This window comes from Salarias fasciatus, chromosome 6 (genome assembly GCF_902148845.1).
Source record: "Salarias fasciatus chromosome 6, fSalaFa1.1, whole genome shotgun sequence".
Taxonomy (NCBI): domain Eukaryota; kingdom Metazoa; phylum Chordata; class Actinopteri; order Blenniiformes; family Blenniidae; genus Salarias; species Salarias fasciatus.
In genome coordinates, this window is record NC_043750.1 from 18703868 (window position 1) to 18722663 (window position 18796).

Here is an 18796-nt window from a genome sequence, read left to right on the forward strand (position 1 = left end):
TTCCACAGTCGCTTATGCTGGCTCATGTGGATCTGTTGGGTTTTCTATGTAAAAGTGTCAGAAATGACTATGTTGTAATTGGCACTTTATAAATAAAGCTGAATTGAATATTTTTGTCAGGTATTTTTCCAATGCACCCCCCACTGTGCCTGCACAAGTTCTCACTTCGCTGCTTTGCCAGAAGCGAACTTGCCGTTTGCTGTTGTTATGGTGTTTGTTGCAGTCTCCCAGAGCTGCACCGCAGGCCACAGGGCTCTCAGAGTGGCTCCTGCTGGTTTGGCGGAACATAACAGAGAGGGAGTTCCTGTTACATCACAAAATGTGTAACTCCCTGAAATTTGAGCTGAGTAAGAGAAGGAGGAGGGCAGCAAGAAAGAGTAAACAAAAATGAGGAAGAGAGCAGTCAACAGGAGAAAAAAGAAGAAAACTTCTGCATCTGTGTGTGGATTAGTACTGAAGCTTATCTTTAGTCACTCATGCTTGTGTTAGACAGTGATTAATTGCTTTCACTGCTCTCCTTTCAGATTGACAAATGCTGCATTGCTTTTCTGACACCACTTCCCCTTTAAGTTCAAAGGTTGCTGAAGTTCAGTGAATACTAAACGGGGAATTGACTGAAAGGTAAGACATGGCTTGTTTCATTTGTCAAACGCACACATTTTGTTGTCATTTTAACTTTGGTTGAATGCAGAACTGAGCTGTGGTGAAAGTGTTTACCAGTTGGGAAGAAATGCCACTGAAAGAACACTGAGACGCAGAGCGTTTTGGCTTGAAAAGTTAATCACAAACTTCTGTGTGATTGCCTTCTGCTCACTGCTCCAGTTTTGCATGCCTTCTTGTGACTTGCAGCTTCTCTTCTTTCACAGCTGCTGTCCACACTGCTGACACACACATGCTTTTAGTTCCTGGCTCATTCAAGCAGCATTATGTTGGTGTGCACACAGCAGTGAATATGCAAGCATGCAGGGACATGCTAAACATTATGTGAGAACAATGGAGCCGCTCAAGCCCATGTTTTATATCATGACAATAGTTTTATTCATTACTCAGGGAAAGTTTGTACCCTCTCAATCAGTGTGAGGTTAGTGCGTTAATAGCCTGCATTCTGTTGACACTGATACTTTAGATTCAAATGTAGCAGATCATTGTAACTGTGGAGCATGTTGTCACTAAAACAGTAAGATTCTGTAACAAAGCCATGTCCTTCAGCTTAAAAAATGTCTTTGCCAATTAAGAAATACATGTTTTACATAAATAGCTGCAGTAAAGCATGTCCATCATTTGTTTATACATCTATCGTTCACAGCTTTGACCTGTGCAGGAGTCAATCCCAGCTAACTATGGGTGAGAGCAGGATACACCCAGGGGAGATGACCACAGGTCAAACACACATGAGGGGAACGCGTCAACTCCACACAGGAAGGCCCGGTCAGCGTTTGAACCCATGGCCGTCTGGCTGTGAGGCGAGAGCGCTGTCTGTTTTACATTCCTCTGAACGGGATTGTTTTAGGGAAACAGAGGGTTGATTGAGGACAGTGACTGACTTTCCTCTGAGGAGCTCACAGATGTATGATCCCCTGTGGTTTCCAAGGTTTACTGCAGGACGGGAATGTAAATAATCGAAAAGAAAGTTTCACCACTCCAACATAATTCCAATATCGTTTGCCTGCTAATTACAAAAAACACTGTAGTTTCTTTGTCGGACTGTTACTGGAATGGCAGAAGTTACAATAACACAAATGTGTTTTATTACTCACATATTTTCTTTTTCCTCTGTCCAATATTTATTATATAATTATCAACACTTTGCATTGAACTTATCTTGAGAAGGAAAAACAAAGTCGGCGAAAACCATGTCAAAGGTCAAGAGCTGCCAAAACACAGTCCAAAGTGTCCTCATGTGAACTATGAGCAGTATTTAGTTATGTAGCCTTTCTCGGTTATTTGAATATATTCATAAACTTTCACATTTCTTCCTGCTTCTCCAAAACTAACGTAGAATTAAACGCAATCGCAGAATGCATGTACTTGTCTACCTTTATAATGCTTTTAAGACAGACTGTTTAAGTTTCACTGTAGAGTTTGTGGATATGCAAAAAACAGTAACTTGCATGGAAAAATCCCCTCATTTATCAACATAAACACTGACTTGTTTTCAGTCATAAGTCATTAAAGATGAGATTTTTTTCAGTTTAATACTTTTCCCACTGACTTGATTATAAATAAATGGCAGATAATAGTACTGAATCTTTCACTTTTGTGGTTTTAAAAAGATATAAATGAATAAAGACACTTAAAAAACCTTTCTGATAGGTTTGATTTTTTTTCCACAGTGAATTACATTCGGGTATTCTTTAAGGGTTTGATCGCAACTTGTTTGTTCTCCATTTCTGTGGAGCTCATGGCGGTCACACAGTCGGCTCCAGAAATGGTTAACTGAAGAAGTCATAAATGAGGAGCTCCACCAATTTGTTGTCTGTTCTCTGTCCCTTCCTCCCATATTGAAGTGATTGTGCAGACTCAACTTTTACATTTCTGTGACTGAATAAGAAATAATTATTGACAAGAAAATCAAACAACTATAGTTTGCAGAGTTGCATAGCATGCTTTCTAAACTTTTCAGAATGCTTATTCTTGTGTTAGTTTCTCTGAACTCATCTCGGTGCAGAGACTGTGAGGGATTAACCTCTGACTTCTCACAGCCAATCAACTTGGTCACTTATTAAGTCAAATGACCAACTTGTTGCATTCCGACAACCTTCAAACGCTTTTCACACCAGTTTTTGGCCGGACGCTGGACATTAAGCTCCTTAAAAAACAAGAAAGTCATTTTTTTCTGGCCTTTTCTTTTTTGTCTTGCTACAGATGGAGCACCTCTCTATGCCTCCTCTGTCCAGGGTCGCCATTTGTGGCGGCACGCATGGAAATGAGCTTACGGGGGTGTACATAGTGAAAGAAATGCAGAGACAGAAGCAGGACAAGGTGGGATCTCTTTCTGTGACCCCTGTCCTGTCGAATCCACGAGCCGTAGATGTCTGCAAGAGATACACGGACACTGATCTCAACCGCTGTTTTACAAGCGCTCTGCTGAGGTGAGTTGGTCTGAAATTACATTACATCTCATTCAAAGACGGTGTGTCGACGTGTTGCAGTGAAACATCTTTTCTGTTCTGTTTGGGCTCCAGCTCCCCCATAACAGACTCCACGCCGTATGAGCTGAGGCGAGCTCAGGAGCTGAACGCTCAGATCGGGCCCAAAGGAAGCGAGAGCGCTGTGGATCTGCTGGTAGATCTTCACAACACCACCTCCAACATGGGCCTGACCATCATCATGTACTCAATCAGCGCCTTACCTTCACACATTTTCAAATACATCCAGGTAAGACATGTATTTGAGATTAGAAGATAATGATGCCAATAAACGAAACTCTAAAGAGAATTGTTGAACTAAACTTCAAAAAGCATGATCCTGGTGTTAGCATGTTGCGTGGTTATGTGTGTACATGTGGAATCTTTATATAAAAAAACCAGAAAAGAGACCCGACATTCAGTCAAGAATGAGTTCATCGTGTGTGTAATTATATTCTCAACTCAATAATTATAACCCAGGACATAGCTGTGCTCTCTGTATAAATCTGTAACAGTAAACCTCTTTGGTTTTCAGACAAAGATGGCTCCAGTGCCTGTGGCAGCAATTCAGCTGGACTTATCACTGTCAGATTGTTACTCCTTAGACTCAGTGGGCAAAAATGGATTCTGTAAGTGTGAGAATTTGTATCCATGATTTCTTAAACTCATGAATTTCTGAAATGGCTTCAAGACTAAGACGACTGGTAACTGTCTCTCTGTGCAGCGATCGAGGTTGGTCCTCAACCCAACGGCGTTCTCCGAGCAGATATCTTCAACATGGTGAAAAAGGCCGTGGATCTCACTCTGGAGTGGATTGAGAAATTTAACTCTGGTAAGAAACAGTCCTGGGAAAGTTAATAATTACTGTCCTTCATGGAAATGTCAACAGATGTTTAACTCTCACTTTTTCAAGTTGTGAGACAAACCATATGGCTCCGGCACTAATTAAATCGTCAGTTGACACGTGAACAATCGATGACCCCACTCACACTTTCTTCAGCGATCCAGCTCCTCTCACACTGTTTCCTGTAAACAGGATGTACATTTGAAGGAGGTGACATTGAAGTGTACAGCTTCGTGAAAAGCATCGACTACCCAAGGGACCCGGTGAGCGGAGAAATGACTGCAGCCATCCACCCCAAACTGCAGGTACCGTATAGGAAACGCCTGGCATCACCTGCAGACAATGCACCGGAAACATGCCTGTGTTTCGCATCTCATAACAAACACTAAATGCCACATTTGCATTCCTCGCTCCAGGATAATGACTTCAAGCTCCTTCAGCCGGGAGACCCATTATTCCTGTCATTTTCCGGAGAGACGGTGAAGCACGAGGGAGACGCCCTCTACCCTTTCTTTGTGAATGAATGCGCCTACTATGAGAAGAAGATTGCTTTCCATTTAGCTCGGAAAATTACCAAGACCATCCCAACTCTGAGTGTGAAGAGTAACTGAGCGTCCGGAGGGAACAGGACCAGAGCGTACTGTAAAGCCTTTAAATTATGATCACAGAAGATTAAACTTGAATACAGCACACAAGTTCCAATCACTGCAAATAAGTAAACGCACACGGTGTGTGTGTGTGTGTGTGTGTGTGTGTGTGTGTGTGAATGATTTACTGAGAAAAATGTTTCCTATGATGTAGTACAACAGTTTTAAGGACTAATTTCTACTGGGAGCACTGAAGAGTTTATTTTTTCCTTGACTGAATCACACTGCAGGCCATCTCAGTTACAAAAAAAAAACATATTTTTTGCTATTTTATAGAATTTGTATTCCTGATCACTAATCTTTTGCTCTATTACGTAAGGCAAGTCAAAACAAAACATTGAAGCTTGATTGCAATGTAAAATTGCAAAATAATTAAATGTATAAATACAATCCCGCTGTCAGTTATTTCTTGAAGAGTGTTTTTGATAATATCAGGAAAACTAAAGTGTGCTTATGTTAAAGTAAGTGTACACGTGCAGTATAAACCTCGTGAATCTCTTGGTTAGATTGAACACACACTCCTGTAATCATTAGACACACTACCGACCAGCAGTTTTCTGCATCAGTGGTTTCCAACATTGTCTCTGGGACTCCTTCTCAGGGAGCCAGACCTGGAAAACTAAGAACTGCTTTATATATACTTTAAAAAAGAATCTCTTTCTTTAGTTTGGTAATAGTGAGCCTTTATCTGGCTTCAGGGAAAAAGGTTGGTAATCAGTGATCTAGAGATGCTCAGTAAAATTGTCCACATGGAGGGAAGGTCAGTAGCAGTTTCATAGCAAGCTGAAGGAAGAATGAGAGAAAAGTTGCAACACAGTGGCTCAGAGAGTAAAAGTCCTTCATTCAGATAGAAGTCAGTGAGGCCTTATGTTGGAATCCAAACTGCTTCAATTCCAGAGTGAATTAAACACAAAACATCTTGTTTCTGCCTTCACCGTCAGCAGCGTTAAGAAACATCAGGAGTTTACTGAAATAAAGTTATCAGTTTATACAGTGAATACCAAAATAGACAGTACAGAAACATGATGTAAAATTAGAAAAGATGATTTTTCATCAGGATTTTATTTGAACTAATAATTATTTTTTGGGCTTCAATCAGTTACACTGGTCTCTAAACTGATTCAGCTGCACTAACAGCAACTAGACTTTTATTCAAGTAAAACCAGTAAAATAAGAACACTCAGTAGCTCACTGGTCAGGTTTGGGGGTGTGTGGTCATTTTCACTTCATTTCTATAAAGTCCAAAAAGATTCCACCAGGATTTTTTTTTATAGCACTTAATTCTTCTGATTTCTCAATTCATTGAGAAGTAATTTTCTTAGGACTTTGACTGAGTCAAAATGTCTCATATCTGTTTCTATGTTTTATTGTCATAGCCTATTCAGTTTGTCTGACCTGCAGTTTCAGAGATTCTACAAAATTTGAAAAAACAAAACAGGAAATTACGTTTGTTCCAGTATCAGGCCACACTTCTGAGGTCAAAACGTGCGGCTTCAGATATGTTTGATGACCTGTGGTTTCTGTTGTTTTCTCCCAGTAACATATTTTAAATGAGTAACTAAAAGCAGTGTGTTGTAATGCTTACAGTGTAACCCTGTGTTATGATAAACCCTGCCTGTGTTTTATTGTTTGAGTTACAATCCTTAGCAAAACTACAATAACAACATTTCCGGCAGATAAAAGTCAGCAAGTGTCAAATTTATTAACACGGAAACAAGCAAATTGTGCTTCAGAACACATAGAAACGGTTACAAAAGGCCAAGTTTCCACGCATCAGAGGAGAGAGGATGCATGTCATTTTACTTTGTGACACTTAAATATCACAGCTTCTATTCTTCTTCAGAATGAGCCACTCTGGACATTTTTCCACACAAACAGGAGCATATTCAGTTCCATTTTCTAGACTAAAATAAAGAGTAAAGACGTCACTTGACAAGAATTTACAGTTGAAGACATTCTTTCAGATTTAGTTTTCATTAAGAAATATCTCCTTGAAACTATTAGATATTACTAACAAACATTTAGAAGGCTTAAACCAACACAGAACACCAAATCAGTCCGTTAAGCAACAACGTTTCAGCTACCTGGAAATATTCAAACTAAGAAATGTGTCTAGTAAAAAGGCAGTAGTACAGTTTTGGGCTGAAGGTCACAAGTTTCCTCGGTTGGCGTAACATTCAACTCAACGGTGTGTCTACGCATGAGATCTATCAACAAAGGGTGAAGATGAAAAATGAGTGGTTACAATTTTAGTGATCGACATTTCATGACATTTAGGCAGCATCTACCGCGGAGTAAAATCAACAATTACCACAGAGGATGGAAATGTCAGCTTTGAGAGGCATGCACAGCGACGGCTTGATATTTAAAGATGATGCAACAAGTGGACAGAACAAAAGACAAAAAAACAACAACAACAACAACAAAGGCCTGTTCAGGATTTTTCATGCATTAATAAGAGAAAGCTACTAGGACTTGGATAATTCCAGGTCTTAAATATGTGACAGTGCAAGTTTACAATGTGAAAGTGAGTTAAGGGCAATGTGGTGAGCAGCTCCAGAAGAGGTGGCAACTAAAAACAAGGCCAAAAAAAAAAGAAGAAAAGTACTGCACAGAAACACACTTGACACCAGAAATTACAAACCATCAATAACTCCTTATCATAAAAACATGCTTTGGGTAAGATAAAAGTCAGAGATGCTGAAAAGCAAAGATGAGATAAAGTATAAAAGCCTCATTCATGAGAGCTTATGCTGATGATGAGTTTATTCCTGCCTTTAAGTGTCTAAGATTTTCATCTAATAGACTGACGCAGAGTAGTGACAAACTACAACTAGTACATCTGATACTACCTACATCCTCCTTAAACCAGAGAACAATTTCTAAAGAGACCCGCTTTTAAATACGACGCCTGAGAGCCACCCCGCTCCTTCAGGCCACCCTGTAGGCCGTCATGCGGGTGTAATTCTTGCGGTGGCTCCTGGCCGCCCACAGGAACAGAGCGGCTGCCATCATCTGCAGAGGGAAGGAGATGAGAGCGAGGTAGAGAGACCAGCCCAGCGAGCCCTCCACGTCCTCCGGCGGGGAAAACTGGTGGAGTAAATCCACTCCGGCCAGAAAGCAGCAGACGGACCCCAGGGAGCACAGGCCTGGCGAGAGGGAGGCTGGATCAGTTTGTGGAGAGGAGGTGAACTGTGCCAACAGCTCAGAAGCAAGGAGAGGTACGAGCTTCTCTTTAGAGATCAGAAAATATATTCTCAAACTCTCTTTTGAAATTAAAAGAGAGTTCCCTTGAGAACCCTTCACTTTTTGGAGTGTGCAAGTACAATGGATAACCCAGACAAAGCCCATAGAAGGGGAGTACATACACACTCCTCACAGAAAGGCCTGGCCCCAGACTCCACCCCGACCACTGACCACGGCTCCACCGTGTGGCTGGAATAAGGAGGTGTAGCAGTCATTTCAACTAAGAATGACTGATTTCCCCCTTTTAAAATCGAAGAACAATGTGGGAAATGGTAATCAAGACATCTGATGGGGCGTTCATAGAATAGGAGCTCATATGGATTTATCATTTTGTCCCACTCTCTATTGTAATTAGAGAGCACAATACTTCCTATCTTCCACTCTACTTTGTCCAAGTCAATGTTAAGGGTGCTATTTGACCTGAAACACATGTTTTTGAACTCAGGGAAGAAAACATAACAAGGAAAAAAAAAAACTCCACAACAGCACAGGGAGAACATAAAAACTCCACAGAGCCTGAATCCGAGCTGCAGATCTTCCTGTTGCAAGGATATTAAGAAATACAGCACACTATTGCCACTGTGTACATTTGTGAGATGCCTCAAACAACAAGTTATAAAGACCAACACCTTTAGTTTCGACATCAGAAGGGTGTCAGGGGACTGGGGTAATACACATTTTCTGCTCTGGAAACATTTAAGAGCTTTGTGATCTTAGATCCAAGCAGAGCATCTTCCTCTCTCACAACTCAAAAACTTCCTCCAGGAGAGATACTGTAAGTCTGTTTGATGGACAGTTGATTATAATGTCAATGTTTGCATAAAACTCTACACTCCAATACTATGTTCTGCATCTTATTCATAAATCTGCAGGAAATAGAAATGATTTTTTTCCTTCTTTACTACTACAGTCCATGAATCTAAAGGAAGACCCTTGCACCCATTTTTCTTACCTGCAAGAAGATGAAGCACTCCCACACCTAAAGTGGGGGTGAAGCTGCGACACAGGCAGGCGCAGACCCCAACAAGGCCACTGAGGAAGACCAGCGCCAGCGACACCAAGGGCAGGAGAAACTGGCACCTCCACAGGTCTACACAACAAGCAACGACTGACTGAAAACAGCGACTGGCAGGTACGTACCGCAGAAACAATTCATTTATCAGCTATCTGGAAACAACAGGTAGAATGGAAGCAAACTCACAGGTTCTCAGAAGATCTTCTTCATTATCATGGTTGAACTTTGTGTTGAACTGCTGAGGAAGAGTGAAGCTCACACACTGCGTCTCCATCTTGGGGTCTGCAGGGAATATCAAAGGGATACAGAATGAACTCGAGTGTTTTCGTGTTTGTATTAAAAGCTGTGTGGAAGTGCACAGTAATACCTGGCTCCTTGAACCAGTGCGACTGGCTGGGTCGCACAGGCACCAGGATGCACCTCCACCACAGCCCCAGGGTGCCGTTCAGGCGGAACATGGTGCTGTACACCTTCCTCTCCTCGAACTCTCCGTTGATGAACTCCTCCCTGAGCACCGTCACGTTGTCGCCATTCTGCTTGACCGCGGGGCTGCTGTACTGGTACCAGTGCTGAGTGCCCACCGCCACGGAGAGGTAGACCGTGGCCAGCAGGCTCAGCACCGAGCCGATCACCAGAGCCGTGGCGTACCGATTGTCCACCATGGTCCCGAATGAAAAACAACAACAACAACAAACAAACAAATAACTGCTGTCTGATATGAAACTTTGGGCGTTCACTCCTTCTGAAGGACGAAGCCTGAGGTTTTATGGTTAAAAACAATCCTGATATTTTGGGATCGGGGCATGTCTAATGATTCCTGTAAGATTACTGGAGGTTCAGTTTAAAGAGTCTCGGGAGCATCGTGTTTCACTCAGTTTAGTCCGAACACACAGGCATTCACGATCTGCAGGGAAAAACACAAAGCACACATCTCAGTATTATCCTGTTTCTGTCGTCTAAAAACACAACATAATTTACATATATTATTTGACAGATATTAACTGTAGTGTGGTGTTACTTATATGTGGTTATTTTAAGAGGTCACATCTGTTTGGAGCAGCTGGCTGCTCGAACAGATGTTGACGGAAGTTAGCGACTCATTAGCCACTTCAGGCTAATTACGGCTCGTAGAGCAAAGCGACATCGCCATAAAAATGTTTTAAACCTTCAAAATTTCAGCAAAACTTTGATACAACACACATGCTGGACAAAAGTTTCCACAGAATTACCTTAACTTTCCCGATCGGCAAATTCTCTACAGGCCTCCATCATCTTCTTCTACGCTACGGAGATTTTCTTCTTCGTCTCTCATAATTCAGTAGATGACGTGAAAACAGATCGGCACGTTGCTGCCACCATGTGGTGAGACACGTGGATTACAAAGAGAAACCAGTCGGTATTTGATCTGCTTCATGCACATAATCAGTCATACTCTTAACTTGCTGAATGCTTTTTAAGATAAGACATGTGAAAAGACTTCACTATCACATGTTTGCACATTTTTACATGTATTATTGCTTAAATCAAACAGAATTCTTTGAACGAGTTTCCCATCTCATGTTTCAGAAAGGTATGACCAGTTGCTATCTGTTTCTTTGAATATTTCACATTTGCAAGTCTTCTTTGTCTTGTTCAATCATGTTTATTGTAACAAAATATACACAACATTCAGATTCAGTGTGTATGTAAAACAACTATCAAAATCAGTCAAAGCTACAGATCAACAATCCCACAATTGTGTGAACAACTTCAAACGCAAATGGAAATAATCACTTTAATGAAAGAAAAAACAGGCTGAATGTGATGGCAAATAATTGAGGTAGAGAAACCCTCTGTTCAAGTCTTGGTAAAATCCTGCATTTGGTTAAAAAAAAAAAACATTCAATCAGTGGTATCCCTCTAAAAACCTCATTCACAACACATACATTTCATAAAAATCAAACAGTCAACAAATTCATGTGAGATTTGGCACTCAGACACTGATAAGTTTAGTTCAAACTTATTTCTTTGGAGAGGAGAGTTCCCTTATTGTTAAAGTAAATCCTCTTTAACATACAGCCTCCTGTGCTCTTTATTATCAGAGGGAGCTGTTGCGTTCAGGATGGGTGTGGTGGTGAACTCCAGGGTGCACGACTGCTTGGAGCTGCACGGAGCTCCTTCCAGCTCCAGGACGGTCACGTTGTTGGGTGCAGCCGTACTGAGGATGTTGGCAGGCACAAAAAGGGTCACCTGAGGGCCCCGAGCTGGCCAGTAACGTCCTAAATTAAATCCATTGATCCAGATCTGTCCCTGAAAATCACAAAATTCAGAGAAAACAATGACACTGAGAAATAATATATATTAAAGCTTAGTTGATTGTTTTATATATAAAAAAAAACACTTCAAGAAGATAAAAGACACAGGGGAAAGATGATGATTTAGCAACAATTAAGCTATATTTAAAGCTTCACTGGTTCTGAACCAGATGACACCTGAGCTGGAAGTGCTAATCTGAGTGGTCGTAGTGGCATTGTGTGAATCACATCTATCACATTATCTCATCTTGTCTTATCATTACAGAATAATATCAGGATAGTGCATCAGATAATATTCATTTTTATTAACATTCTCTCTAAAAATAAATGGCATTCTCTTTTCTTTCTTGTTTCCTACTAACATCATACAGTAATTATTCTTTTTGCCATTTTCTATGCTGCTGTGACATAATTTTTCGACAAAATTGTGTTTTGAATGTTTTCATGTCCATGGATCAATAAATATGAAGTCATAAACACAAAATAAAACTGAACAATTGGTATGAAGTTGTTGTCTCAAGTCATCTAGCTCTGCTTTGATGTGATTTTCTGGCTCTTCAACATCTTCGGATTGATTGAAAATGTAAAGGAAATCTTCACGGACCTTCTTCCAGCCGGGCAGTTTGACGTAGGAGTCCTGAGGGAGATCGGGAATGCCGTCAGGAATGACAAAGCTTCCCCCGTAGAAGGCTGGAGGGGAGAGTCCAGCGGGCGGAGGGGGATCTCTCAGCGTGGCTTCTTTTTCCCCGAGAAGGCCCTGACTGACAGCGTCATCGATACTGAGACTGTACATGCTCCAGCCGGTGAGCAGGTCCTTTCCCAGAGTCATATTAGACACCAAACCCTGTGAGAAGAAAATAAAAGCTCAAATCAGCTTATATTTGACATTAATTGAAGAGAATGAAGAGAAAACATTAGATTCTGACATATAAGTGAGGATTTTCTGTCAACTTTAGTTATAAGATGAAGGAAAAAACAACAACCTTGAAGTCGTTGATGTTTTTCCCGTAGTTGATTCGGCCCATATTCTCCACCAGTATGTCCACCTGACTGCCGGCCTTCCCCGTCACATTGATCATGATGGCAGTGTTCCTCTCAAGAATCCCCACAGCAACCTGGAGAGGACATGAACACGGAGCTATATGGTCATCATTTCTCTTCAGTCCAACAGTATCTGACTTTTCTCTTCGTCACAAACGATTTCCAGAAGAAAAAGATAATAATAAGATGATAATAAGGTAGTGCATTTGCATTTAGCAGCTGATGGGAAACAATCAGACTTACCCCATTGACCGACACATACGCCCTGTCATGAACGCCGTTCAGCGGAGAAGCCAGTGGCGTGGGCGAGCTGCAGTTCATCGGCAGAGTGGTTCTGTAGAGAACGTAACCAAATTTCTGGAGCCCAGAGAGACGTCCATCAAGTTACCAAACACATTACTGAAGGGATAAGACGACAGGATAAGACAGACGATAAACAACTTGACGAAATACCTGATCTAAGTCGATGAAAGTCTGAGGATAGATGCTTCTCACAGGCCCTGAATAAGACAGCACCTCCAGGGCGTCGGTCAGCGTCTGGAGCTGCAGGCGGCACGAGTTCACAAGTCAAATGTAGAAAATCTTCAGATTAAAAAAAAGCATTTGAGATCATTCAGAATTTCAAGACATCATAGAGACACAGAGACGTTTGATCATGTACCTTCTTCATTTTAACTGGTCCGTATGCATATTTTGGGGTTGTCGGTGGTATCGGCCCCTCTGGGATCTCACGGTACTATTTCAGCAAACACACATCAGTTCTTTAAGATGATTAAAAAAAAACAAATAAAAATAAGACTCTGGCTTTATGAGAATAAGCGGTTTATGTGGTGTACACACACAGGGGTCTATACTGTCACTCTCACACTGGACTTGTTTCCGTACCATTTTGATCACTTCACGGATGGCAAAGTATTTCTCGGTGAGGTCTCCCGCCTCTGTGAGCGGGGCGTCGTAGTCGTAGCTGGTGGGCTGAGAGCTGTATTTACCTCCAGCACCTGAAGACACGAGGAGAGAGAGAGAGAGTCAGGTCAGCCGATCAGTCTCTGGAGTGTCAACGCTTCAGACACTGACATTCAACCGCTCACCGTTCCAGTATCCAAAGTTTGTTCCTCCAATGAACATATACCTGCCAGAGGAGGAATCACAGATCGATAGAAATGATGTTTGAACAACAACAAGACATGAGCTAACCCTAACAGGACTGGGAAAAATGCTGTTGTTACCACCTTTCTGTGTGGAGTTTGCATTTTCTAACCTGCCGTCCGCCCAGCAGTTCAACTCTGTTCATTACGGCGTTAAGCTGAAAGCAGCTCTTCAGCGACAGACATGTCTGCAGACTCACATGTTGACATTGGCCCCCATGGCCAGCATCTTGCTGAGGGACTTGGCCACTACAGCAGACGACACTACAGAGTGACGAGAGCCCCAGTTGTCCAGCCAGCCGGTGTAAAACTCAGAGTTCACCTGTGACAGAAGACGCAACATTATGAAAGTTTATAGATGAAGCCTAAGATTTTTTTTTCTAAAAGGAGCGAGGGCGATGCTTGCCAGAGGTCCGTGAGGTTCAGCGTATCGCTGTGCGCTGAAGGCTGCAGTCACATTACCACCTGGAAGGACAGAAAGCACAAAGCACACTTTTATTTGTGCAACTTCCTGATCAGCCCTGACTAATATAACGTGACACCAAGTCAGAGCAAACAGACAGTCCAACAGCTGGACCTCACCCATTAATGAATCCCATTTCATGGTACATTTATAACAAAATACAAAGTTATGACAACATATATATGGAAACTTTTTCAAACAATGCAGGAGCAGGACCTCAGCAAGAATACAATCAAGGACAAATCAAGCAGATTAACAGCACTGTCCTGCCTGGAAAGCTGAAGCGCTTGCTTCCAATTTTGTTGACTGCCCCAACTTATTTTGCCAATTGTAATGTATGAGCTGAGTCTTTCGCAGGCCAAACGGCTTGAAAGACTGGTGAACACTCAGGTGAGGAAGTGGCTTGGGCTGCCAAGGTGCCTGAGTAGTAGCACTGGGCTGTATGGGAGGGGTGCCCTGGCATTGCCCATTTGCAGTCTGGTCGAAGAATACAAGAGTGCTAAGACAAGACTGGAGATGACACTCACAGAATGTCGGGACCCTGTGGTAAGGGCAGTTGCACCGACTCTGGCCACAGGGAGAAAATGGACTCCAACTGCTGCAGTGGCTGATTGGAGTCAAATGTGTTGAGCTTCATTATCAGAGCAACATGTGATGTCCTGCCTACTCCCACTGACTTACATCTCTGGATGGGCCCAGATCCAGCCTGCCCTCTGTGCTCAGTACAAGCTTCACTCAAGCACATGGGGGGGGGGGGGGGGGGGGGGGGGGCTTTGAACGGAAAAAGCTTTCTTATGCTGATCGAGTGGCTGAAGATGCAGAAAGAGGTTGGAAGGCTGAGGTGTGGCCAATCGAAGTAGACTGTAGACTGTAGAGGCTTCGTAGGCCACTCCATCATAAAACTCCTCAAAGACTTTGGTATTAGTTCGCCGATACAGAGGAAAACCATCAAAGCCCGGGCCAACACAGCAGAAAGAAGCAGTCACTGGCTGTGGATGAAGAGGAAGGGTCCTGTCTGGGCCCCAAGGTGAAAGAGGGAGGAACCAACCTGTCCACACACTGATCAGCCTGTGGTGGGCCTTCCTCAACAGAGAGCGTATTGTGATAAATGGCCAAAACACTCAATGAAGTTGAGGTGCACAACTGAAGATATGTCAAGGGTTGGACTCAGTCTGTTACCACGATCGAAAGCAGTCTCTGGCAAGAAGTGTGCTGAAACTTGAGGATTGTAAGATCAAATCCTTTTCACAAATCTATATGATACATAATAAAATAAACATTTTTGCCCACCTGGCCCAAAGTCCACAGTGGCATAGAGGTCTTGTATTGAGCCACATTTGAGGAAGCTGCGCCCGGCTCCGTCTGTAGTGAACAGCACCACCTCCTCTCCCAGGTGAGACCGGAACAGCCGGGTCAGGTGACGCATGTAGTTGTAGTCACAGGCGAAGTAACTGCCATATTCATTCTCCACCTGCCAAAAACAGGACAATCCAAATTAATTTTTTTATTTTTTTTTAGGATTTGATACTGTGTTGAAACACAAGCACAACCAAATCCACAAAAATGGCTCCATGGCTCCACACTCGCCTGCACAGAGATGATGGGACCTCCGTTCTGATAGAGATAAGGCTTCATCATGGGCAGCAGCTTCCCCATCCACTTATCTACAGCTGCAAGGTAATCTACAAAAAATATATATATACATATTTCTGTTTATGCACTAGCATGATATGTGCATTATTTCACTCATAACCTTTGTTTTCTATTTGCCACCTGGGTCCGAGGATCTCAGCACAATATCTTTCTTCTGAAGCAGCCACGCAGGCAGACCACCCTGTGGAAGCACAACGACACAAACAATAAGACAACGAATCAAACATGCCAGAGAACAACCCAAGTATAATTCTAATGAAAATGTAACTATGAAAAAATGCCAGATGTATTTGATTCATACAGCAGAAAATCTTTAAGCTCCACAACTAATTAAACTCAGAGCTGTCTGTGAAGGAAATGCTTAAGATCAGGGTTCATTTACAGCCGAAACACAGTGACTGAAGAAGGACAAAATAACATGAAAATGTTCACATATAAATAAACATATTTTTACAAAACACAGAGAAGGTAAATTTGTCAAGAAAAATATATGACTTTTGAAAAGACATGATTTTTACACTGCAAAATGCAGGGAAATGTCAAAACATTCTGATCTGATTCTGATACATGCCAATTTCTCTCTATATGTTTGAATTGTACTGCCTCCAAAAATGCAATAAACTACTCACATGCCCTGGTATCTATCGTATTTATTATTATATGGCATCGATTGGTGTATGGTTTTTATACTGTAAGTGTTCTGCAAAGCTCATTGTTACTGTGGTTTTCATTTTAGCCCCGAGTTCATTTCTTGGTATAGGTGAGTATATTTGGGCCGTGCAAGGGCAGAGATCCTCTCTCACCATGTCCCACTCTGCACAGATGTAGGGTCCGGGCCGAAGGATGACCAGTAATCCCACATCCTGGGCCAGCTGAAGAAAATGCTCCAGATCTCTGTCTCCACTGAAACGGTATTGGCCCGGAAAGTCTTCATGATAGTTCCAGGGAATGTACCTGCAAGGTGGAAGTGAAGTGTCACTATTATCTATTTCTTATCCATAATGCGCTTTCATACATACAAGAGGTTATAGACATTAATATTCAGCTTGTGGATATTTGGTTTTTGCTTTGCATTTGGTGTGGGACACTGTGTGTACGCTGGTTTGTTGTATTACTGTTGTTGAAATGCAATTTAAAAAAGTTAATGAGAAAAAAAAAAGACAGAACTTTACTGGTTATTACCTGTATAATAATTATCGTGGCCCTGTAAAAACAAATATCCATTGAAATGGCAAAATCTGTAATGTATGATTAAATTTGTATGAACTTATTTCATGTGTCATTGAAGCTCATGTGGTGTGTGGTGGGACGGTGCCTTAGAGCCCGCTATTGGCCATCCGTCAGATTGTCGGTGTGGATTTAAGGCTCGATCCCCAAGTTGTTTGAATCCAACAGGATGGGGATACAATAAATGGAACGCAGCCGTCGCGTGTTATTGACGATGATAAATTTCTCTTTTTTGGGAAGTAGTGTGCCTGCAGATACGGTGGTCTAAGGGCAACGAACCGCCTCTGGAGACCAAGAGTCTCGTCGCGGAAGCTGGTTCGAGTCCAGCACCCGGCCGACAATACGATGATAAAAATACCTTCATCGTGATAGGCTTGCTACCGAAAATAAGTGTATGTGTTCGTCTGTCTTTTTTTTTTTTTTTCAAATCAAAAAAGTTCCTGCCACACTGCTTTATCAGCGTGAACGCGTCAGCTGCCTGTAGCAAGATGGCCGCCAAGTTCGCCAACACATTGTCACACCTCACCATTTAACAGTGCTAGTCAAGAGTGTGCTTTAGGTTTCAATTATTCACAAGTGTGCACTTTCTCAACTATATCTCTTAAGCTTACAACAAACCAAAACGTTTGAAAAATCCTCCAAAACGGATCAACTTATAGATGTTCAAGTAGATGAACACAGTGTTGTCAATGAGCCAGCTGCCTGTAGCAAGATGGCCGCCAAGTGCAGATGTGCGCGGATGGTTCAACTAGTCTTCTTAAAATTGGTGATCATTTTTACTCCATTAAGGACAAAATCTTGTACATGCCATTTTCTGCATCTACATCATTTCTTGCACACATTCTTGAAGCTTTACAAAAGATAAATGTGGCCACATCCCTGCATCTAAACTCGACCTGTGTTTACAGTAAATCATCACCATCCTGTTGTCTTTATATTGTTTTATAACATCCTCACTCAGATGAAGCATGCTACTCTGGTTAAATGAAGTCATTCAGTTCCATAATCTCCTTTTCCCCACCAAAATTAGATCTTCAATCTGAACACAAGTCACGTCAGTCACCAGAAAAAAATCTCCCCAACCCAGAAAAAGAGAGGAAGTTGACTCACGTCTGGATGGCGTTCAGTCCGGCCATGTACATCTTGAGCAGCCGGTCTTTCCAGTAGACTCTGGGGATCCTGCTGTAGTGGATGCTTCCCGATATGTATCGAAACTTCTCTCCATCTTTACGGAAGCAGTCATCCTGGTAGTCCACGCTGAATGACGGTGTTGCCCCAAACTGCAGTTCAACACAGCAGAAATGTTTCAAGTAGTGATCATGTCCTGCCTACACCAGCCTAAACCAGCTGAGTGTTTTTTATAGAGCAGGGCTGACAGCAGCAGGTCATTTCAGCCACTCAGACATGAAAAACTGCTCTGCTGACTGAAGGTTGACAATAAAGTCACAATAAAACATGACGAATACAACAAAACATGTGTTGGTGAGTTCAGGTCAATATTTTAAAACAGAAACTGGAGAAACGACAGGCATAGATTACCTGATCATCTATTCTACTGTATGAAAGGAAACAGATTAAATTGAGGAAGTTTTTGTGATATTGTGTGATATTGTGTGATAACGTAAGACGACGGACCAAAATCTCTTGTTTAATATTTGGTTTAGAGTTAGTAAAAAGAAAGTCAAAGCCGCATTTATATGTGCATCATGCAGAAGAAGTGGAGCTTGTACTGGAAGAGGATTTACTCACAGATTGTCCAAACAGCATCAGGAGCAGCAGCACGCTGCAGACTCTCAGCTCAGACATGATGAGTCCTCACGGGAGTCCCGCAGCGGCGGATCAACCACAACACCGACAGGGGACTCAGGGATCCGGCATTCAGCCCTGAGGTCTGGGTCCACTTCCCTGAGTGAGCTGGGATGTTTTGAAAAGGGGTGTCATGAGTTGCGGAAGTGAAATCATGTGACTGGCCGACTAGCTGCAATACTCACTTTAGCCAGCAGGGGGCGGGAATGCTCCATTCTTCTTTTTCTTCTTTAATTTATGATAAATTTACATTTCAATTATTTCTTCAAGTATGAAGCTGTATTGAT

The 18796-nt window shown here is 42.2% G+C and overlaps 3 protein-coding genes across 3 annotated transcripts; 1 reads left to right on the plus strand and 2 right to left on the minus strand.

Annotated features, from left to right (window-relative positions):
- The first annotated feature begins 232 nt into the window (after positions 1-232).
- Positions 233-6228, plus strand: LOC115390048 (N-acyl-aromatic-L-amino acid amidohydrolase (carboxylate-forming) B-like). Its single transcript, XM_030093707.1, has 8 exons — positions 233-438; positions 525-621; positions 2866-3092; positions 3186-3378; positions 3664-3757; positions 3853-3960; positions 4165-4277; positions 4389-6228. The coding sequence occupies exons 3-8, from the start codon at positions 2866-2868 to the stop codon at positions 4581-4583; spliced, it is 930 nt and encodes a 309-aa protein (XP_029949567.1). The 5' UTR covers positions 233-438; positions 525-621; the 3' UTR covers positions 4584-6228.
- A 74-nt stretch (positions 6229-6302) lies between these two features.
- On the minus strand, positions 6303-10178 carry LOC115390066 (claudin domain-containing protein 1-like). The gene is made up of 5 exons (XM_030093727.1): positions 10110-10178; positions 9248-9784; positions 9067-9162; positions 8818-8955; positions 6303-7768 (listed from the first exon to the last, which is right to left on the minus strand). The coding sequence occupies exons 2-5, from the start codon at positions 9540-9542 to the stop codon at positions 7551-7553; spliced, it is 747 nt and encodes a 248-aa protein (XP_029949587.1). The 5' UTR covers positions 9543-9784; positions 10110-10178; the 3' UTR covers positions 6303-7550.
- A 336-nt stretch (positions 10179-10514) lies between these two features.
- Positions 10515-18622, minus strand: LOC115390022 (beta-galactosidase-like). Its single transcript, XM_030093675.1, has 16 exons — positions 18453-18622; positions 17814-17983; positions 16280-16430; positions 15597-15657; positions 15411-15505; positions 15114-15294; positions 13767-13825; positions 13561-13682; positions 13304-13344; positions 13101-13213; positions 12877-12951; positions 12669-12758; positions 12459-12572; positions 12158-12289; positions 11779-12018; positions 10515-11169 (listed from the first exon to the last, which is right to left on the minus strand). The coding sequence occupies exons 1-16, from the start codon at positions 18507-18509 to the stop codon at positions 10912-10914; spliced, it is 1959 nt and encodes a 652-aa protein (XP_029949535.1). The 5' UTR covers positions 18510-18622; the 3' UTR covers positions 10515-10911.
- Between the last annotated feature and the right edge of the window lie 174 nt (positions 18623-18796).